We start from the raw sequence: 24,513 nt of genomic DNA, 5'->3' as shown, positions 1-24,513 counted from the left end.
GTGCTGTTTCATTACATGTTTGAGCCATCAAGCCTTTCTAATAGAATATCATTCACGTCAGATATGTTTTCAAAGAGAACTTTAAGTAAGAGGTTTCTCTTTGATATAGAGTTATAAATAGTAAATGCTGAAATTTAAGTAATCAAAGGTAAAGAAGACAATGAAATTGCGAAGACTTAAAGAGACACTATACTTTTTTTGAAAAAAAGGCTTATTTTCCAGCACCCTTTCTGTTCATACCAGTTGCGTTTGAGTTTGCCGCTTGAACATTTTGAGTTTACTCGCTTCATTCACACGAAAATTCACGTCATGGGAGGGGCTCTGCGACTCTGCTCGCTTCCTGTAATCACGTCACTACTAGAGCAAGCTCCTGATTGGTTAAAGCGGCGCGTTTTTCCGCCAAAGTTCAAATTTTTCAACTTGCGCGTTTTCCGGGACAACGCTCAATTCGAGTCATTTGCACAAACTAGATGCGCGAATGAGGCGGAATTGCATCTACCGCGCAGTGCTAAACGCCTCATTCGCGCCGCGAGACCTCCAGACGCGCGTCAACGCGTCTTCACATTGACTTAACATTAAAATCACTCTACCGCGGCTGGTGTGAACGCAGCATTAGAGTTAAAGATGCAATCTGTATAATCTGCGGGCGCACAATCAAAACAATGACGTAGATTAATGAGGCTCTGAAGCAGCGTGGAATTATGGGATTTGTTGTCGTTAACTCTGCTGATGGCCATCAGTCAGATGGGAACAAGAAACCTGTTAACGGATGAGGTAAAGTAATCAAGTTTTGTAAATGTTGCGTTTGATGACATTGTTTTATTTCATTATGTAAGGTTTCATGTAATGTTCAAAATGAAATTGTTAGTCATAGATGTTACAGTATTAGTCCAAAACGACAGATTATCAAACTTACCATAAACAAGCGAGTGTCCCGACAGATGCTATTACTTCCGCATTTGTCCATGACACTGTTGTCATGTGGTTTCAGACCATTAGCATCACACTCAAAAATAGCGAAAAGTTTCGATATTTTTCCTATTTAAAACTTGACTCTTCTGTAGTTGCATCGTGTACTAAGAACTACGAAAAATTTTAAGTTGCAACAGACGCAATGATATGTCGCAGTGCCTGAAAATAGTCCCCAGTAGGGATGTTCACATTGACAGTTTAACCGTTACCCAAGGTAAGAATTTATGACTGATTAACATTATCACCTTAAAGAAAAAAAATTGTTAAAGCACGGTGTGTGTCAGCATGAGCCAACAGACATTTCGCCACTTTTCTTTCTTTAATTTGTAAATGTCCTGTAAATGACACAAATTATTGCTGCCCTGACGGTCTGATAAAGTAATCATTTGTATGAGAAATTATTTGTGTGGCGTGTTTGGAAGCTGAGACGCGCGCGTGTCCGCGCAAGATGACGTAATATCAATGCAGCAAAGTCCTTGATTATTACGCCAGAATGAGAGTATAGTTCCTAGCCATATCTGCCTAGAAAATCACAACTTTTAATTTGCTGTCGGTCTTAGTACATGATGTAACTACAGAAGAGTCAAGTTTCAAATATATAGGAAAAATATCGAAACACTTTGGTTATTTTTTTAGCGCAATGCTAATGGTCCAATCAGACTCAATGGATTATGCCAAGCCATGCCAAAAGTCCAGAGATCTGCTGAATGGATTCCAAAACTGTAAAAATCAAATGTTTAACTCTAGGGGAGCTGGAAAATGAGCGGAAGTGGAGTGTTCCTGTAAAAAAAGAAGCATACACCTAAATTTGGGCTAAATGTGTAACGTCCTCATAGTAATTTTCCCTATTTAGTAAATCTGACCTTTAAAGTGTTACACTGGCATATGTGAAGATGCTCTTGAAGGGAACTTGACCTTCAACGTCCCACTCTATAAACCTTTTCAGAAGTGGGTGTGGTCTGTGTCAGGAGGGAAAAAAGTCCTCCAAAATCCACTAGACGCTCACAATCAGCTCTGGTTCTAGTCTGGTAGTTTTCACAAAACAATCGGACATTTACTTAGTTTAAAAAATTCACTTTAAATGAAATTTCATCACCCTATTGGTGCTTTTTCACAGTTCGTACCTGATACTTGTTAAGTACCACATACTGATACAAAAACATGACGTGTAGATCACTGATTGGTCAGAGAGAATCACTATCAGCGTCATTGCTACATGTAAGATTAGCTTATCCAAAAAGTAATGTTGTTGTCTGTGGACTCTGTGCTTTGTTGTACACGTTCCCAAATTCCATTTTAGCGCTAAAAAACAGGCGCATGGCGAATATGAAGAACACCATTCCATTGACATGCTCCATTGCTTACGTGTTAAGGGTTTGTTTAAATCGCGTTTACGATAATGTCCCGGCAGGAAAGGCAACGCAACTGTAACGATAACGTTATAATCTCACCCACTCTGAAGTTGCACTAAACTGCGATGGGAAAACAAGTAAAGCGAGCCGGGTGGTACCGAGTCATGTCGTACCACACAATGGAAAAGCACCATTTAAAACAAAAGCCAGCTAGAATCAAAAAGGTCCAAAAATGTTGACTGAAAAAATGCTGCATGATTACTTCCTTTGTTACAAAATAATATTTTGAAATATTATACATTTGAACAATTAAGCACATTTTAAAACCACAAGTAACAAACACACAACACACAAGTAGGCTACATAAAAACACTGGAGCATTCGGTCTACTATGGTGTAATGTTTTAACTGCAATGTCAAAAAGGTGACTGCAAACAGCAAGCACAAAAAGGTGAATGAAGCTACAAGCACATACAAAGCATCATTGCTGAGCAAAGTGCAAAACAAATTAAACACAAGAACAATTCACAACAAACAACAACAACACAAGCCAAGGTATGTACACAAATAGAAGAAAGACTGAATCTCGCTCTTCTGCCTTTGTTAAAATACAACAGACCAAACGAAGCCGAATCTTTTTTTGTCCGCACAACCCCGATAGTCTAAAGCTCACATTCAGTCTGAGATGTGATGTGGGAGAGAATCTATCTTCTGAAAATGTGCATGTAAATACACACGCTTTTTTAGACTATTAGCCCTTCATGTGGTGTTGCACAGAAATACCTCAGCGAACACACACACACACACACACACACACACACACACACACACACACACACACACACACACACACACACACACTGTTTCTCAGGGTATGGCGGGTGGGTGGTGTTAGTCCAGCATTAGTCACATCGGTCTGATACGCAGTCGGGGTTTGACAGACATTCAGAATGAAAGTGTTCATACAAATTGAGGAGGTGGAGAGAAGACAGAGAGGGTTTGAGTATTAAACAGTTTCGGATGGGTTCAGGTGTGGACACTTACGGTAAGAAGACATTTGCAGGGTTTGCATGCCAGCTGACAGCCTCACAGAAAAGCACAAAAACACAGGGGTGAAGTTAGGTTCTTACTACGGTAATGATAGTTTTTACCACAAAAACATTTACAATAGATTTTTTTGCTACTGTAAAACTAAATCAATATGGGAACTCATTCAGAAATAGAAGAAATTTAAATTAATTTAAATAAATGTACATGAATGAGTTTACAACCAGCATTTTTTTTAATATTATGATATTGTAAAAATGGAAGATGTTTGCATGATGCATCATCAATTTTTATATATTTTATGTTCAATGCAATGGATCAAAGTTCTGACTTTCAGTTTAAATTTTTAAGACACTGTGTCCACAATATTTTTCATTTTCACTTCAACTATAATTTTTTGAAGGAACTGCAATTACCACAGTAAAAGGTTTGTCAGATCACAGATGTGATATTTCATCATGAGATTTAGTTTGACAAAATAAGGAACTGATTGTTAGGAAGTGAAACTAAAAGCCATGTTTATGTCACCAAGTATTTTTGTTTAGTCATAGGATAAAAAAATTTCTCATCTGAACAAACAGACATGGAAATGATGCATTAACACAAAGACTTAAAGAGCACCTATTTCATTGCTAAAAAACACATTATTTTTCAAATTCAGTACATTTTTGTAGCTCCAGATGTCTTCCTGAAATGCACAGATTTGAAAAGCTGCGTGTCCCTGATTGGGCAGCTAATTTGTACTTTGTGATTGGGCTGAATACCTCTCAGCTGGAAATGTGACGCTCCTTAACATGTTTGAAGGATTCGGTCTCAATGCAATGCTAACAGGAGTTAACTTACAGGCTGCGAGTCTGAAGCGGGATGAATTATGATAATGTCGTCTTGTTTACATCACCAATCCCAGGAAGTAAACTTTTGCCTAAAATCCATGCATTTTATAGTCCAAGAAAAGAGATTTATGTTGGAGACAATAACTCGCATCATCGTTTACTTTGGGGTTTTGAATATCATTAACATGTACTAATACACACTTACACACCAAAGGAAATGTAAAATTGTGAATTGGACCATTGGTGCTCTTGGTGCAGGCCTCCACCCTGAATCTCAAACTACACTCTTAAAAAAACCAGAAGCTGTCTTTTTTTAAAATTATAAAATAATAACAATGTGTTGTGTGTAAATATGCTATAGGCATAAGATGAATCAAAAAGATCAACTAAATCAAACTCTCAACACTTCAAGTGTGACATGAGCTCTTCGTTGACAGTAAACAAATCGTGATGTACTTTGGTTGCGGTGTAAATACTGTGTAACTCAACAGAGTACCTGACCCTTGAGCAAAATGGTCTCTTTCAGAAATGATGTCAGAAAAACCCACAGCAAGCAAACAAAGAAACATACTGCAAACCAACGAGAGCTGGGCACCCTTGCTTCTTTTAAAAAGCAAACTGGTTACATTAATAGCTTTATTACTGGAAACAGTCAGTCTTTCCATAGACGAAGGAAAACGAATTACTCCTAAGTGAAAAAATGAAGAAAATGAAAACAGTACAAGCCGTTTTAAAGAGCTGATCTGTGCTTTCACACAAATATTCCATAAGCCACTACGATCGAAGGAAAAACAAACCCTCACATTCATTTTTTTTACCATCTCTCTCATACACACGCAGTTTCCTGATAGTTGAATAGACATGGCTGTACTTGTTACTGCACTTCTGTTTTAGTTACTGTTGCTAAAACGCAGGGTGATCCCAGCCGCAGGGAACAAGAACACAGAGAGAAAGAGAGACTACAGCTGAATTAGTTATTCGTAAATGTGAAGAAATATTAGTTTGTCCCTTATAAGCATGACACAACAGGTAAAATCCAGCCATCCTCACACTTGCAACAAACCTCAAATACATGTTTTATTTTAGAGACAAGCATATTTTTAATTAAGATTAATGATATGTTGCATTAATAGCTTTATTTAATAAAAAATTATAGTAATTATCATAATACAATAATGCAAATATTAATGGTCATATTTAAATAAAATTAATATCAATTAAAGTCCTAAATTTAAGTTAATGCTTGAAATCAAACCATTATAAAATGTAATTTAATACATTAGTTTATAAAATTAAGTTTACCTAGAAATGTTCATTTCAATTAAAGGCGGAGTCCATGATGTTTGAAAGCCGATGTTGATATTTGAAATCACCTAAACAAACACGCCCCTACCCCAATAGAATAGAATCTGGACCTTCTGTTGATAGACCCGCCCCACACATACGCAACCCGGCATTTGATTTGATTTGATTGGCTATAAGTGTGTTTTGGTAGTCGGCCCGTCTCCTTTTCCAACGCGTTTTTCAAACATCGTGGACTCCGCCTTTAATTTTCCCAACCGACAACCGCAGCTTGTTAACCAACATTAACCGTTAACTGATAATATTGTAATGTTTAATTAGCATTGAGTAAAAACCCGGTAGAAACAATACAAACATTTTATTTAATTTGAATGTACAAACAGCAGCAACAGATCAACAACAGAACCAGGATTCATACATTAGCAAATTTTCACACAACATTACATTATCAAAGAGTACGCGGTCAGTCCAGATGATTCATATCCAGGTTATACTTTCTCCGTTTCATCTACCACAGTGGCCATTACTAAAGCAGGACACATTTAAAAAGTTTAGCTTTTTTTCTTTCTCTGTTTGTGCAAAAAAGAGATCTTTATGGTCAAGGACGATCAGCGAAGGTCTGGCCACTAAATATGTGTGGACGCACGCGAGACGGAGACGTATGCCGTCTCTTGCACACATATGCAGACCATACTCAAGCAAAAAACAACATATGCAGTACAAATAGGCATCGGCAGGTATAAGATTATGGCGGTATGATAACCTTTAGCAAAAAATACCACGGTTTCACGGTGTTGCGGTATTGCCATTGCAACACTAACATTTTTATTTTCAAATGGCAGGTAAAAATAAAGCCTTTAAATTATAATATGCTTTCAAAGAAATGAGTGCTGGGCAAAGATTAATCGCGATTAATCGCATACAAAATAAAAGTGATTTTTGGTATAATATATGAGTATGTGCTGTGTGTAATTATTATGTATAAATAAATACACACACATTCATGTATGTATTTAAGCAGGGAGCTACACTGCGACCAAAATGGTCGCATATGCGACCTTTTGAACTGCCGTTGCGACCCTAATTTTTAATGGGTCGCAAATGTGCTACCTAATGTTTTAGACAATATGCTATGATTTACTATGAGCATTTATTAAAACAAATGTGGATTTTAAGAATACGTTTTATAACGTGCTCTGAGCCATCAACACGTTGGCTTCATTTTGCGTGAAAGCACGTCGTGTCTCTCCCCATCAGTGTGCGTTTGCGTGCTCAGCTGTTTTTCAATGAATTAGGTGCGACGCGACGCAAGCGCAGTGTCTTCCATGTTTCTGAACTTGAGCAGAGGTCTTTCTTCACTGAGGACGCGGGACCCGTATGGTTCCGGGTTTATATTTTAAATGGTCTGTCGGGTCCGCTTAGGTCCTAGTTTAATTACTTTGGGTCCCGAATCCCAAGTCTGATTAATATTGAGTTTATAACCCGAGTCAATCGGAAAACGGCCATGAGCGCTACCGCGCTAAAGCTCGAGTGCAGTTTAGCGTGCCTTCGGTTTCTATGGCGATGGTTCTTGTTACGACCACGCGCTGCGTTTTCTTTCTCACATGTTTTTAATAATCTTATTATTAATAAACCATATCTTTTCTAAAACCATATCCATATTAAGTTTGCACAGATGTAGCAAAAAAGCAGTGCTAATGTCAAGCCCATTGCACTAAACGAGCAAAGCAATGTAAAGTTTGTCACCGGGACAGCAAGTAGATTTGAAAATAAAATAAGTGGAATAATATTATTGAAATAATAATTGGATTAAGCTTTTTAAATCGGCAAGAGAGAAATAGAAAGATAGAGCAGAAGCAGTAAAAGTGCCTATTTAATAGAAATTATTACCATTATAACATCAGTCATAACATCAGTCACATTTATAATCTATAGACCTGCACTGTCTATTAATATACTATAGTATTGTATTATATTGAGTTTGATAAAAGGGGTCTAATTGCTTCATATCAGTGCAAAAACAGTAAGTGTTTTCGTGGTGCTTTGACAAACAGTGTCAGCTTTGTTAATGGCAAAGAAAGTTTGGAGTGTTTAGATTAATGAAATATAATGTGAAATTAATATTAATTTTCAATAAATCAAAGTATTGTGTTGTGTCACACATTATTAGTTCTTCGTCATATGTATAGTAGACCATTATTTGTCAGTGGGTAATGATTGCCCTTTTTACCGGTTACCACCACCAAGTAAATTTCAGATCTGTGGGAAACACTGACTGCAACGTTTAAGAAAACAAGGCGGCATGTGGTTTAAAAGATGGCAAGTAAAATAAAAAGCATATCTGTATGCAATACAGTTTCATTATTGTTCATTATTAACCAGAGCGCCTTAATATAACTTGAAAAAAATATGTGCGACCAAATCATATTTTGCGCCAGTAACTGAAAAAGTAGGTAGCGCAAGTGCCACCAGTGGAAAAGGTTAGTGTAGTTCCCTGTTAAGAAACATTTACATGTTTATATATATATTTATTTATATTTTTATATATTCTATATTAAAAATTAATTTAAAAAAATTATATATTAGTAAAACAATTCTGAAATGAATATATGAATGTGTGTGTGGTTAAATATACACAATAATTAGACACAGTACACGCACATATATTATGCAATTATTTTGTATGCGATTAATCGCGATTAATCTTTGCCCAGCACTAAAAGAAATATATAATTTTTTCGTAATGTATCTTAAATGTAAACATCAAACAATCACATGACTCAATGATTTAATGAATTTTGTATAAACACAGCTCATACCTTGGAGAGGGTATCACAGAACATTTTATTTGTAAACCTTAACTGAGGTTTAAAACCCCGGTATACCCTAAAACCGGTAACCGGCCCATGCCTAAATACAAATGATTACTTTAACAGACCATCAGGGTAGCACTGATTTGCGTCATTTACAGGACATTCACAAATTAAAGATAGAAAAGCGGCAAAATATCTGTAGGCATGTGTCGACATGTACTGCGCATTCATTTTTTAACTTATAGTATTAATCGGTCACAAATTCTTACCTTCAGTTAACCGGTCAATATGAGCATCCCTAGGTTTAACTACATGATATACTTACAGATCTACTAACTTTACTAACTTTAAAATATTTTTGTTTATCATTACAGCCATTACAGTAACGCAAATAATATTTTCACATAGTGCACTTTGGGAATAATGTGCTTAACTGCAAAAATTGTAAAAATAGTATCCGTCCTTAAAATGAGCTACATTTATATACACTAAAAAAGGCTAAAAGGCTTTTGGTTTAAATCAACCCAGAAAATGTTTAAATTTGAGCCAACAATGGGTTAAAACAACCCAGAATTTTGTGTTGAAACAACCCAGAATAGGTTAAATTACAACCTAACGGGTTGGGTTCGATTATATAACCCAGCATATTTTTAGAGTGTAATTTGGTTTTCCTTTCCATCTTGGATGTCAATTTTTGAGCACAAATGTTGCTCGGGGTAGATGAACCTGAAACCAATTTTCCACTCCTTAATCATTGATATAAAAAAGAAGGACCAGGACCTTTATGGGGCAGTCTCGAAAAACCAATGGGTTCATGAAGCCCTCTTAACCCCAGCTTGACCTCTTGACCGCTAATGTTCAACGGAGTCAAAGGGGAAAGATGGTGCAGAGATCCCAGTGTAAGCCCAGATATAAATAACAGCATTCAATTCAGTATGTTAGAAAATGTGTGACTGTTTTTGCCCATGGAAAACTTTCTGCCATATTGCTAAAATGTTCTGAGCATTGCTATGCGGTTATCGGGGTGTTGCTTACTGGTCCAAGCTAAAAGTAGTCCCATCTCACTGGTTTAGCTGACATACCAGGATCGCTTAAACAAACAGAGCAATGTTTTGAAAGCAAAGCACCACGTCTCATCAAGACCCATTTATAAATGTTTGCAGTGTTTTTGAAAGCCCATCCAAACAAGCCATGCCCAAATAACTTAAACTGTAAATCTACAGATTCAAGTTTTCTTTGCGTGCTGACTACAGCCTTGATCCAAGATACAAAATCTTCTCCAAATTCACCATATGATAAGCTAATCCAGCAGACATGAAGATCCGAACAGACCAAACTGAGCATCTGCAACAAAAAAAAAATGTATTCCAAAACACTGAATCTCTCAAGCTAGGTTGCACCCTGCGAACGCCTGGACTCTCGGTGGGTCGTTGAACAAACCCAAAGTCGATTATTAACAGGTTCTCCGGGTCACACAATCAAGCCGGGCATTCTGGGTAAAACATTTACCCATGCAGTTATGAAGGGACGTTCCAGGTTGCGCCATCAGCGTCTTTCTCGCCCGCCTGCACTGCACTGAAAAGGTCTTTTTCATTTTAACATTCTGTGGTCATCTCCCACGAACAGAGTCAGTAACCGTCTGACACAGTTAGCACTTGCGCGTGGGAGACGCTGTTTAAACGGCAGGTTGATTCAATACCTCAGACGGAGACTATTTTGGGAGAAAGTGTGTTAAGAAGTGCTTCACAAATGGGAAGTGAAGGACGGCCCTGAGGAAACCTTCCTGCATTGGCACAGCGCACAATTTAACCATCTACAAAAAGTGTCAAAATACAGACCCCTGCTGTCACCAGGGCAATACCCTTTAAAAGGTCACCATTAGATATACATTTGGTACCAATATGTACCACTAATATGCACCCTTTGGTACCAATATGTACCTCTGAGGGACTATTATGAACTCTTTAAGTGCAAAACTGTACTTTTTGGAAGTGTACAGCCCCGGTGCTTGACCTTCCTTTTTTTTAAGACAGTGCCAACAAACCCCCCCTTTATATTCAATAAATGTTCAAGGATATTGAGGTCAAAGAAATTTCACACTACAAATCGTGTGAAATAACGTCTTCATGCATGCAAATTAACAACTGATGATGCATTTCACAGGAAAGCTTAACGTGTTCAAAGCTTCGGCTTAGAGGAAGTAGACTCTCCGGTGCATACTAATGTGCATTGTTTTGGTAACACGCTAACATACAAAGCATAGAAAAGAGGACAGTATCACTTTAAAATATCAATAACTTTAAAAAATATACATGCACTAACTAGATATACGGTCACCAGCCAAAACAAAAATACATTTCCAGCAGAAATCCACCTCATGCTCTTTTCACAATGTTTACTATACAATAAAAAAACTAAAGTTAGTTAATGCCCATACACTTATTTTAATAATGCATTAGAAATTAACACAAACTAAGACTAATAAATGCAGTACAAGTATTGTTCATTGTTAGTTCATAAAAAACATAACGTTAATTTAGTGTTACCACATTTTCATATATGCTACTGAATTTATCAGCAACGTTTAAAAATAAAGTGCACTGTTTGAAGGATTGATGTTTAACTTCTTTAAATGCCAAAATTTAAATGCAAAACACCATTTTCTGTGCTGCAGCGTTTGTGACCTGATTGCTGGTATCTATGAAACAGTTTTTCAGCGGTTAAGGTTTATGTAAATGCTGCGAATCGGGTAACATGCAGGGTTATGAATGTGTGCGTGCTTGGAGACCAGCTGTTTCAGAAAAGTAAACAGAGCTTCCATACTTCCTGCCCGTTTACCCGCAAACTGCGTCACCAAAGTGATCCTGCACAGCTCCGAACTCACGTGAAGCCAACGCACGACACAACAACACGAAACACAAGCTGACACCTTGGCCGAGTCTGTGCCCAGCGATATTTTCGGCGCGCCACCAAACAGTAAATACACACTGGTAACCCGGTCGCCTCCCGAGAACAATAAAACCTTTATGCTCTTCGGCTTTGACCGTCTGATGGGATTATGACATGTGTTTTAGGGAAGGGCGTGTGCCTGGTTGATAGACAGAGGTCGCCTCTGTATCCATGACATCAATAAACACAGTGACCCAACACAAACCAGGGAATCCTCTCGAGTTCCTCCTTCTGGTAGTTTTCTTTCAAAACATTGTTGTACAGTCATTTTTATTGCCATGGCCCAAGGCCACGATATGCCAGACTAACAAGTTCAAAAATGTTATTGTATTTCAGTACATGTTGATGTAAACTAGTTCTAGATTCCTAAAGCATGAATCACATGAAAACATGGATCACATTTCACCCACTTTAAAAATAATATTTTATTGCATAAAGAAAATTAAGCCTATTTATTATGTTTTTTATAATGTTGTTTTCGTGACAAATAAATTTTTTTTCCAAAAACGTAATTCTCAGCAGAGATCTTCTATGTTTTATATGCAACTAACTAACACGACAGCAAAAACATCCATCATGTTTACGTGAACTTTACTTATTGATTTACTTATAAAATTACTTATAGGCCTTTTGTTATTTTATCACATATAAGTGAGCATCAAAAATAGCAGGGGGTTATAAAAAATTGTGTGTAACACTTTACAATAAGTTGTATTTGTTAACATTAGTCAATGCATTAGCTAACATGAACTATGAGCAATACTTCTACAGCATTTATTAATCTTAGTTCACGTTAATTTATGCATTTACCAATACATTTTTAAAATCAAACGTAACTGTCAACACTAGTTAATGCACCATGAACTAACATGAATAACTGTATTGAAATTTACTTACCTTAAAAAAAATAAAATAAATGAACAAACAATATCATTTTTCATCATGTAAGTTAATGCATTTACTAATATATTTACTACTTATACAACATTATTGTAAAGTGTTACCAAATAATGCAAAAATCTTCATGATCTAAAAACACTTACGTTTTTTTTATATAGCGCTTTTCACAATTTTTTACTGTAACTGTTTGCAGTCAAGTATAAACTTTTTTGCAAAATTCACCCAAATTCATTTTGGTTGCATGAGAATTTATACTTAACTCACACAGAACATGTTTCAGTGCAACCCAACATAAACCATTTGAGTAGTGGGAAGCCCTGTAACAAAGGAAATGTCTGGGATTCCACAGTGACGTCATGCATTGAGGCGCAATTTTCGCGTGTCAACATGCTTGATGCACTTCCTGTCTTTTTCCTCAATCATAGACAACATCTAAAGTGACCTTAGTAACCGAGCACTACATAAATAAATAAAGCTATTTGTAGATAAAAAACAGCAAATGTTATAGGTCTGCTCGATTGTGGACAAAATCATAATCACGATTATTTAGCATGATTACTCAGTGACTTTGTAAACATGCATTTATTTAACCTTTTTATTAAATAAGTGTTGCAATGTGTCAAAGCAGTGGTGCCTTCGAAGTGCCTTACAAAAACATCGGTACAGCAGCGCACAATTTATATTTTAATTGCACAATAATTGTTTTACCTCGATTATCTTGTTTTGTAATTCGAAAATTGAAATTGAAAATCAAAATTATTAATTGGACAGCCCTAGCAAGTGTATCATAAATCTGCTTACAAAAAAATTTATTAGTTCATCTGAATACTGTCACAGCCAGAAAACATAATGTAATAAACCTACATGAGCCGAGCTCTAGCTTCATGATTGATGATGGCTACATTTTTTTTTACAAACTTTGCTATGGTGAGTATGTTGAATTTCTTGTAAAGCAACATGAATACACAGAATTCAATGACATAAATCAGTTGTCAAATATGATGGCAAAATTAGTCAGCTATATTCTAGTGTAATCATAACTGATGACAAATGTTTTGCAGAAATCCATAAATACAAAATATCATCTAGAATGAGAACATATCTCCACGTAACACCACCAGCCTCGGACTAAAGTAGCTCCAACTTCCTGTTTCAACAGGAAATACATCAATACAAGCCAGAAAACTCCAATCACCAAGTGATGCGGGGGTGTTAAAATGTAACAAAGTTAGCACACACAACACTATTAAAAGACAACAAACCGATGCCATAACATTACAATGCTCACATAAGTCTCTTAATAAATGACAGATCTATTAAAATGCACCATTTAACACCAACATTTTTGAAACAGCTCAAAAAGGAAAATACCAGAACCATCTTCTTAGTCATGCAAAATAAGATATTTTGGACTGGAAATGATTTCTTTTAAAGCTTTCCGGAAATACGTGTGTAATAGAAGTATTTTTGGAAAGCTTTAAAAGAAATCTTATCTTAATTTGCATGACCAAATAATAAAAAACCAAATCAAGCGAAGAAAATAATATTTCAGCTCATAATTAATTCACTCACCTTTCAGATTTTTAGGGTTGTTCTGCTTTGTACGTGGCATTGTAGATGTTTTTTTCGGCTGGCTCAGTGAAACATCGTCCGGAAAGATGCTGGATGGAATGCAGGCGATCACAGAGAAGAGGGGCTGCTTCTATTTTTCCACACACGGCACATCTAAAGGAGACAATAGACAAACCAAACTTAAGGCAAAACAGATACATTATTGAGAAAATTAAGACCAGAACGGCAAATTTTCAAAGACACCTGCTAAACACCAGTAACTAGTTTCCTCTACTAGTGTGAGAGGTCATCAGTCTTTTCAATCACTGACGTAAATACCAAAGTGTGGCGGTCTCACAAATCACACATCAGATCTAAATAGCCTGCGATTGTTGATGTCAGATTAGTTGATGGGCATTTCTTTAATACACACACTTGCTTCTTTTTGTGAAATGATAATGCACCAGAAATGCAATTTTATCTAGTACACAGTACATAAAATAGTATATACATTTTGTTTCTGGAAATATATGTTGTTTGCATTATAAAAGATGCCATTCTGTTTACAAGGCATCTTAATAAAATTCTGAACAGTGGGCTAGTGCAAATAAATAGTTGTGGGCTAATATTTAAACCATAAATTGAATACACACACAGGGGAGAGGATATTATTAGTGTTTTGTAATACATACAAAATAGATTGAATCTAGCATACATATCTTGATTATATGTTTTATGAACCTCTTAAAGAGCAAATGCATTTTTGGCATTGCAGAAAAGACTAGACAAATAAACCCCACCTTCTCTACATGACACTCCTTATAGGATTTGTTTTATTTTCTATAAATGTTTCTTAGCTCTGTTGTTGCCTCGCCCAAACATCCCGCATGCAAACAAGACGCCAGATTGCGCACAAATGTTTCGGCTTCCCAGATTACATAACACTTACTACGAGTGTGTATATGATTTCTCGCAGTGTGGATCTCTACGGCAATGACATCACCTCCCCGTGGATTCGAGCACACGCGCACACACTGCGCATGCACCAGGTCTCACACACTCGCAGGACTTTAAACAATCCCGCCGCGCGACTGTGAAAACATTGTTACGATGTTACCGCAGTAGCATGTCAAATCTGCGACTGTAGCGCAATGGTCACAAAGCAATGTCAAGGACAGGTGTTCCAAACGCATGACTTGAATGCACACAAACAGAATGTAAAAAATCTGTCTATCGGGCGTTAGGAAACACCCCGAAACCACACAGACAGAGCCAACTGAAACTGCTGCACACGCGTCACATGGGTAACATACGTAGCCTGCTTGGCATGCATTGGCAAAAAAAGATGGCATGAAACGGGGGTAGCTCCAATAAAAGTCATATACTGAGATCCGCATGCGATGAGTCACCACGCGTGCAAACCCCAACGGGTACAACAACGCAACATTTGCCTTCAAATGCATTCACCGCGCATTCGTAATACATTTAAGTGCCAAATTCAGGTGAATGGCGCAATAATGCCTTTAAGAACACACGAAGAGGGCGGAGCCGGGGAAAACCCCTGTGAGTCCTCTGCAACAGGACGCGACAGACGAAACACTTCCCTAATTCGATATTAAATTGAGCCTTAAACCGGCCGAAGACGAGGAAAGCGCATAGGAAACGCGACAGTTTGTATCAAGCATTTTTTTACGCTTACCTGCCGTCGCGATCTGCGCTTCGGCGACTCTCTGCAACAGTGTTACGCGCTTGATAAACATTTACACCCCGCGTATTAACATTCTGGAGACGTGCGCTCGGTGAGATACAAAACACGGGCCGGCTCGGTCGGTACAGACCAAACCGAGAAACAGCAACCAAACCAGCGTAACGCAAACTCGCACAAACATGCACACAAGTTTAAGCACCCCTGCAAAATCTAGCTTGCATCACTGTTCCCCAAAGCAACAGCGCTTTGAGACGCGTTTACGCACCTTATGTGTCTAAAAAAACGCACTGCGCTGTTTCTTAAGACAAATAACCGCGTCTATTTTTAACTTTACGTACTTACAGGTGCAGTCTGAACTGTTGTCAAGGGATTCAACTTGTAACGGTCAGAGGTCTGTGTTTTTCCTCTCTCGCTCTATCTTCTCTCACTTTCTATTGCAGGAAACCGACAGGCCCACTGACGTCAACGGGGGTCCCGTCTCCGCCTCCTAATCTGAGCAAACGGCGACAAGGAGTATCCAGACGGCCGATGAAACATTCAAACAAATTGCGTTAAGCGCAATCCAGGCTTTTATTATCTATCGATATACTTTACGCATATGATAAGCATGCAAGAATAATTCGCGTTTTACGAAACGGCATCGAGAATAAGGCGTGTTTCGCGAGATTTTAAAAGTGTCGCTTGTCGTTGGGCCCCTCGGATGAGCCACTTGTGCGCATAGTTCAGGACTGACGGTGTTCCCGGAGGTTCCTTGTTTGTTAGGTCACGTTGTGCCCCTCAACCAGCACTGGGCTTTCCCGCACAGATCCATGCAAACAATGGCGCATACAGCACATAGCCCGTGTTTGTCGTGTGCTTTTGCTCAAAATAATACAAAAGCAGATTTAGGACACGAGTGCGTTAAAAACACGCACCTCTGGTGACAGTCAGTTTGCGCGTTTGTAAGAAAACACTTGCATGGCTTTCACTGTCAGTACTGGAAAAGTGCATTTAAAATGAACAAAATTATTTGCGTAGTATACAAAATTAATCTGCATATTCTGTTTTTTACATTGCGCTAAAAGATTGTTGAGGTCTGAAGAGGGAAGTGAAGAGGAGGAGGTGCTTATTGAAACTATACGCAGTGTTTAAACAAATTTGAGAATACAAAGCTTTGATGCACCATGTGTCTGGCCATGTTTATGTTACCCAATTACAAAACATTTGTTTTTTTATGTAAAGGTAGTGGCATAATGTTCAACATATTTTGAAAGAGTAAAATGTCTAAGAACAAGTTATTGTATTTTCTAAAATAGCCTACATGTGAACTGAAACAAAAAAAAAAAATTATTGGGTCAAATAGGTCTACATTTATGCATTTGGCAGCTTTATCCAAGGTGACTTACAGTGGATTACTCAATATATATATTTGAAATATGGAAAATTGGGTTATAAATAAACCTTTTCTGGATTGTTTCAGCCCAAATGCTGGTTGTTTTAATCCATGGTACCAAGTAACAACAACCCATAGGTTTATTTATGACCAAACAGTTGGGTTTTTCCATATTTGAATGACCCAACATTTGTATGCATATAATAAATTTGTATATGATAAAATATGAACAATAAATGTGGCTTTTTTCAGACCTTTTGTACTCACAATCACTGCAACTTATTAATCTTTTCAAAACATATTAACTAAATACCAATCAGTCGGTACCAATTATTAATGGCATTATTTGATTTGAATATGTAAACAATTGTGGCAAACAATTTATTGTTGACTTTAGAGCCAAAACGATTAGTAACAGGCGTGTATGCACAGACTGATCCACAAACATCCATTAACAACTATTCTAAGACATCACCGGATATACCATGCACACAAATAATGCTGCCTGGCTATATTTATATCCACATCCAAAGCATCTCACAATATGTCTGCGGGTGTTCACAAATGACACATCACATAATGAGAAAGGTCAGGCCGGAGAATATAAATAGATCTTTAATGAAGGTGACTATCTGTTATATGCTTTCTTCAATAACAAGCCCACAGGGAGAGAGACATACGTGTGCGAGTGACGGAGGTATGAGGCGAACAGCATCATGATAAAGATTTTTCTGCTTGGGCTAAATTTAAATTTCCTCTTGCTATGTCTTCCCCCTCCTTTTGCACTTATGGTCCACAAGAATGTGTCCACACTGAAAATTATTTAAAAATACACAACAGTGAAAAATTATGATATGAAAAATCATAAATCATGTTTTGTACATCAATTTCATGCAGACATTTTTTTTTAATAATAAAAGCAGGTTGCATTAACGATGGGATGCTACTGCATATTTCAGTTTCTTATTTCTTTTGGGTACGCAGCGCAAAGCAAACCCACATGCACTACTCTTGCAGACCCTTAAGGCAAAGCAGGGAGACGTCATATCATACGTATAGGGTTGAGGTCCTTGTGCACGCGTCTGAATTTGAGGGGGTGAAGATTCATTCAAAGATGCCTCTGTGACAGCCAGCCGCCCGCACACTCTCTATATCTAACACTGTGACTCATTCACTTTGAACTGCCACCATTACTAAATGCATGTTGTGCCTCTGCTATGCTTCTCACTCGAAGTTTGGGTATTGTACACGTTACAAACTTTTGCTAACTTGATTCAGAAACTATTACTCCGGTATAGCTCAGTGGTAGAGCATTGTGTCAGCTGCACAAAGGGTCATGATTTCCAGAAAACACACATACCTGTAGCTGTATTGATCAAAATGCATACCTTTGCATATAGTCTGCCAAATGCATAACGTAAGTGTAAATGTCTATAAGCTACTGTAGTTAAAGGTGCAGTGTGTAGATTTTAGCGGCATCTAGCAACCAACCGCTCATCCACTGTTTACCGAAACGCATAGAGAAGCAACAGTAGTCGCCATAGGACAAACATACAGTAGTGACAAAACGCACTCTACACTAGTTTGTCCATTTAGGGCTACTGTAGAAACATGGTGGCACAAAATGGCGACTTCCATGTAAGTGTGTGTAGATAAAAACAACTCATTCTAAGGTAATAAACACATAGCAGTTCATTATTTAAGGTCGTTAAACACCACTGATAATATAGTTTTATATATTATTTTGCGTTTCTGTCAAGAGATCCTTCTAAAAATTACACACTGCACCTTTAAAGGGACAATAAGTATGATTTACCCCCATCTAGTGGTGAAATTGTATTTTGCTTTCAAACGAAAAGTGCTCTTTAGCGCCTCGCTTTTTCAAATGCATGTTGCAACTACGTTAGCCGTTATGTACTCACTGATCTTCTTGTCCGTTTCAGCTAGTTCACGTGTTCTGAATGAAAACGTGTTGTGGTAACGCGTTGGTAGGCTAGTGCTTTTTGTCCCTCTCTGCTATTATAGTTTATCAGTATGGTGGAACGACATGGAAGCCTCCTTGGACTTACCCGATCAATGTAAGTAAAGAGAAGAAATTCAAAGCTTACAAAGAAAAGTCAGATCACTGGCAGAGATCATTTGACACCAACAAGGACATATTTATGAATAAAGACATTGATTTTGGATTAATAAAATACTTAAAACCTTACTTACTGTCCCTTTAAAGTGACAATACATTTTCGGTTTTAATGTTGACCGTACTCTGCTGCGTCCCAAATGGTGCACTTTATTTGCACTTTATATCAATGCAATCATTGCGAGTCCACAAGACTGTAGGCGGTTTCATTTGTCATTTTAGGTTTAAAAAGGATGCTCATGGGCACTCTTTCACACTTTGGGTCAATATGTGCCCTTGATGCAGATTTTTTCCTGTGCGGGATTAGCAGCAGACTTCTTTCCGACAGTCAAAGCGGCGTTACATCACAAAAGTGCGGACTTGTAGGAAGACCGCAGTTTTTAGGGTTCCAATTTGGGATTAGGCCTTTAGTCAACAGGAATCTGACCTCATTTACCTTATGCAACCCAATCTAATGGCAAGTCGTGGTATTGTCACAAAATAGTAGATTTATTTATTCTTGTTCATGGACACGATTTTCTACGAAGCCCCTAAGGGGACATGGAGCAAAAATTGAATAAAGTTTAGTTTTGCGTGCTCCCTTGAACTATCACATGCTCACGTAAAACTTTCACGTAAAACGTGCACGTGCGATAGTTTCACGTGCGCGCTCGAAAGTTTCACGTGCGCGATAGTTTTACGTGCGCGTGCGATTGTTTCACGTGCGCGCGCGAAAGTTTCACGTGAGCGTGCGAAAGTTTCACGTGAACACATGAAAGTTTCACGTGAGCACATGAAACTAAACTTAAAAAAAATTCTGCACATGAAGGTTTTGCGTGAGCACCTGAAAGTTTCGCGTGAGCACATGAAACTAAACTTTAGATTTTTTTTACTCCAATGTCACCTTAGGGGCTCGGTAATTTTCTGACAAATTTCTATAAATAGTTTTTCATGTTCGTAGCACGACTTTCTTCTTTGTGTCATTTTAGATTTTGTTTTCTCGTTTTTTTCTCCATATTTTTAAATCATTGTCGCATTGGGGTTGGGGTTAGATTTGGGGTTTGGGTTAGGATGTAATTTTATGTATTGTTTTTTTTTCTGATTTTAGTCTTTCTAACCCCAACCGACAATAGTAAAATAATAGGAAAAAACAATACATAAAATGGCATGAGGAACAATATCGTGCTATGGACATGAAAAACAATTCATAGAAATTTGTGCTGAGTGACACGAAAAAGACATTTGTGCTCAATGGCACAAAAAAAGGAAAATCATGTCCATGAACACGAATAAATAAATGAAATATTTCATGACTATACCACGACTTGCCTTGAGCTTATTACAAACTCTTGGTCTTATTGTGCACAATTCATCAGACTCCTTTATAAATAAACTACTTGCAGCTAATGATAACAGTAAAATGACTGTAACATAACTTCAGTTGTACTTGCCTAATCTGTCCCATCAACATGTGGATATACATCTTATTACTGTAAATGTGTATAACATTAGAGTTTGTCAGCAGCATATAATGACTGATGTTTGTTACATCACCCCTGAATAGCATTTAAAATGTATGTGTCACTGGACACATTTTATACAGACATCCTCCGGGAGAAATCATGTTGCAGACATACCGTATCAAAAATAATAAGCTATTTGTATACCCGAGCTAGCACTTCATCTAGTGTGGATAGAAGCGAGTGTCTTCTTACAGTTAAAGCTCTCTGTACACTTTTCATGACAACTTTAGTCTGCCTTTAAGTTTAATGCTTGTCCATTAACAATTTGAAACCAGTAAGGGCTAGATTATTTTATATACAATAGTTTGTTATGTATATCAGCACAGATGTGATTCGAAAGACATCACATTGTGATGCTGTTTAACAAAATGATTGTCTGTGGTGACAGACAGCAGGCCACAGCTGCAGACTTCATTTAGGAAATGTGTTATGTATTATTAGGAAATGAAACAGGATATTCAATGAGAAAAAATGTAGAACAGGACTTGATTTTCATCCTTCGGGACGGTTGAAAGATTGGTGACATCACCCACAAGGAAAGTTACATCAGAGGAATTTTTAGATTGTGGTGATGAGTTGTTCATAATATCACCCAGAATGCATTAATAGGATACATTTTGATTTCACATCATCCAAGATGTTCCTTTAACCCATTGACATTTAATTATATAACATGTTTTTCTCAGTTGGTTCCCCAATGGCCTGATTCTTGAGAAGTTCTTAACCTTTAGTTATCACACAACACACTTGTGATTATCTGGTTTGTTCACCATACAGAAGAAAAGTCTCATCTATTGTAGCTGCGTAATGTTAGCAAAATAAGCTTTTAGCTATTAATAACTTGGAAGGAGTTATGAGAAGAATTACATCTGCTTGTTAGGAACAATGAGCCGCTTGTATGAGGACTGAAGGACCTGAATTCTTATTTTCATTTCACATGGATAAACTTGTGCTTTTTGCTGCATACCATCAAGTTTCTTTCATTTTATCATTAAAGATTTTAACAATGTACTAGAAAGTATCGGGAAATAGTCACAGTTAAAGCAAATGCAAAAATGTGACCCCATGTTGGTGAAATTCAGGCTAAAGTCTGATGAAAGGGAGATGAGAAGCATCAAAGTTTGATTTCAATCATTGATCTCCAATGACCTTACTTACTCTATATAATAAAAATATCAAGGTTTTTCCAGTGAATGTCCTTAACATTATGTAGGATTATTATATGTAGAAACACAATAACAAAATCACAAAAAATAACTTTAGCTTTTGTCACAAACTCTGTCACAAATTAAAATAAATAAAAGCTAAACGCTAATGAATAAAGCTTTATCTATATCAGTGGTTCTCAAATGTTATGTGAGAGTAAAGTTGTGTTATGATAAATGAAGATGGGCGTATGCAAACTCAGGACTTAAATAACATTCAATCAAAGTTCATGCATTTCTCACAAGGAAATGCACTTGCAGATTGCTGGAGTTTTATCGTAGGTTTCCCTGCGGTGTAAGAAATCCACTCAATGCTGACAGATGTTTATATGCCATTGTAAAAATGTTTAATCAACTGTTGCCGTCCCGTATACGGGACACCTGAGTTTACTTCAATATTTTTGACGTACATTTTAATCTATCACAACAAACTATATATTGTTGGAAAGGTCTAAACCTCTAGAATACACATTTCAGCAATGTTTTATAAAATAAATTATGTAGAGAGAGTAATTGATTCATTTATGAGGACAGTGTGCCTCAAAACATTCATATCCTACTAAATATCACTGCCCCACTAGTGGGACGCCTACGTTTACTTCAGTGTTTTGCGTGTGAATTCTTATCCAATCATGACAAACTATATATCATTTGAAAGCTCTAAGAGTGTAGTTTTCATATATCCTCATCATTTTGGGAGAATTATGATGTAGTGAGACTCAGTTTCTAAAATGTCACTGGCCCACATGTAGGCCCAATTTGATTTTACATATTTATAACACTAAACCCTTGCTCTAAATCTAAAAAATCTTGATAAACTATATATCACTGGAAAGCTCTCAGAATGTAGTTTTCATATTTCAAGGTCATCTGATGATATAAATAATGTAGTGACAGTTTTTAGTTACATGACCCCACCATATTAATGCATATTAATTTTATATATTCATAATTCTAATATCATATTATAAATCTTCAAAAATGTTGACAAACTATATATCATTGGAAAGCTCCAAGAGTGTAGTTTTCATATTTCAAAACGTTTTAGCAGTAATAATAATGCAGTGACAGTAATTTATTAATTTGCGGCAAGAGTATCCAGCAAACCATTGACACCTAGTGGCCTTTGTTGGTAAAACGACAAAAAAGTGACACGAACCTCATTTTTTGTGATTTTACCTTGAAATTTGAATCACAACTACTTGAAACTTATGGCTTCATTTTTGCATTATTATTTTTTGAAATATTTACATTTTTATAGTTTTATTTATAAAATTAATATGTTATGAAATTATTTTTATTTATTAAAAGAAATTTAAACTGCCATAACATTTTTTCTGTTTAATATTTTCATATCCAGACACTTCAGTGAAAAACCTTACATTTTCTTCTTTAAAACAAGAAAAAAATGCCAGAGTTATATTAATTTGAAGGTGCACATCAAATTCCCCCCACACACTTAAAAGGGGTGGGTGACAGTAAAGAGGTTAAAAAAACATTCATATCAATATTATTTGCTCATATTTGAAAATGATTATCAATATTTTTATTGTGCACTAAAGAAAAATGGTAACACTTTACAGTAAGGTTGTATTTTTTAACATGAGTTAAAGGGGACATACCATGAAAATCTGACTTTTTCCATATTTAAGTGCTATAATTGGGTCCCCAGTGCTTCTATCAACCTAGAAAATGTGATAAAGATCAACCCAATAACTTAGTTTTGGTAAACCATTCTCTGCAAGCATGTAAAGGTTATTGAAATATGGCTCCCCTTGTGATGTCAGAAGGGGATAATACCGCCCCTTAATCTGCACTATCCAACCATGGCACTGCCATTTCAACCTGATCAGGAGAAATCGTACATATTTTATGAGTTGGCTGATTTCATAAAAAGTTAATCCCGCAAAAACGAAACCCTACATCTAACCCCGCCCTTAACCCCAACATCACAGGGGTCAAGGAGGCAAATCATACACAAATCTACGAATGTGGTCATATACATTAATATGAATTAGCCACCTCTTAAAATATGTATGAATTACCATGAGATATCGTTGGCCATTTAGTGCAGAGATCAGCTTGCATTTTAAAGGACACACCCAAAAACAGCACATTTTTGCTTGGAGCTACAAAGTGGCAATTTTAACATGCTATAATAAATGATCTATATTGTATTTTGAGTTAAAACTTCACATACATACTCTGGGTACACTAAAGATTTATTTAACATTTTTTAAAAGTCTTGTGAAATGTCCCATTTAATGCATTAGCTTGCATGAATTCATAATGAACGATACTTCAACAGCATTTATTAGTTCTTTCAGCATTAACTAATACATTATTATTGTACATTAGTTAACAACTGTATTGGCATTAATTAACATAAACAAAGATTAAGGAATGCTAAAAAACTCATTGTTAGTTCATGTTAACAGATACAACCCTATCTTAAAGTGTTACAACAACTTTTTTTTGTTTTTCTTTATGTCCATCAGCTCTGTATAGTTTTGTAAGTCTTTGATCAGATTTATGTAATGTTATGATGTAATGGGATTCAGTGATGGAGTGCAGGGGATGCCGAGGCTCTCATCACCGCACCCGCTTCTGTTTACTCTCTACCATATGCTGTTACATAATGTTACCATAGCAACAACCAGATTCCCGCACCCCGCCCCTGCAAACTATGCTCCACCCCTCACCACACCACAGAAAGGGTCAGCACATTCAGAGAGACATTCATTCACATCTCAATATATTTATTTCATTAAATATTTAGAGTTTTCATATCCTATTTAAATTTTATATTTTATTTATCCATTTTTGATGAGCTTGTAGAAAAGTGCATATTTATGTGTTGCTGCACATCT

The 24,513-nt window shown here is 36.8% G+C and overlaps 1 protein-coding gene across 5 annotated transcripts in view; it reads right to left on the bottom strand.

The window, feature by feature from the left end:
* hivep1 (HIVEP zinc finger 1) overlaps window positions 1–15,913 on the bottom strand; it is a 58,441-nt gene extending 42,528 nt beyond the window's left edge. For 2 of the 5 annotated variants that reach the window (XM_055219381.2, XM_055219385.2), the window contains exons 1-2: window positions 15,770–15,913; window positions 13,741–13,893 (exon numbers count right to left, since the gene is read on the bottom strand). In XM_055219381.2, coding sequence (XP_055075356.2) covers window positions 13,741–13,780 — 40 coding nt within the window. In that variant the 5' untranslated portion in view covers window positions 13,781–13,893; window positions 15,770–15,913. Of the gene's footprint in view, window positions 1–13,740; window positions 13,894–14,668; window positions 14,828–15,418; window positions 15,572–15,765 lie in introns of those variants that run through there. The other 3 variants (XM_055219382.2, XM_055219383.2, XM_055219384.2) reach the window with 3 other exon arrangements.
* Window positions 15,914–24,513: the final 8,600 nt, after the last annotated feature.

Source organism: Misgurnus anguillicaudatus, chromosome 20 (assembly GCF_027580225.2).
Source record: "Misgurnus anguillicaudatus chromosome 20, ASM2758022v2, whole genome shotgun sequence".
In the NCBI taxonomy this organism is placed as follows: domain Eukaryota; kingdom Metazoa; phylum Chordata; class Actinopteri; order Cypriniformes; family Cobitidae; genus Misgurnus; species Misgurnus anguillicaudatus.
Note: the sequence above shows the minus strand (reverse complement) of the source record. Positions and strands in the feature narration are given on the sequence as shown.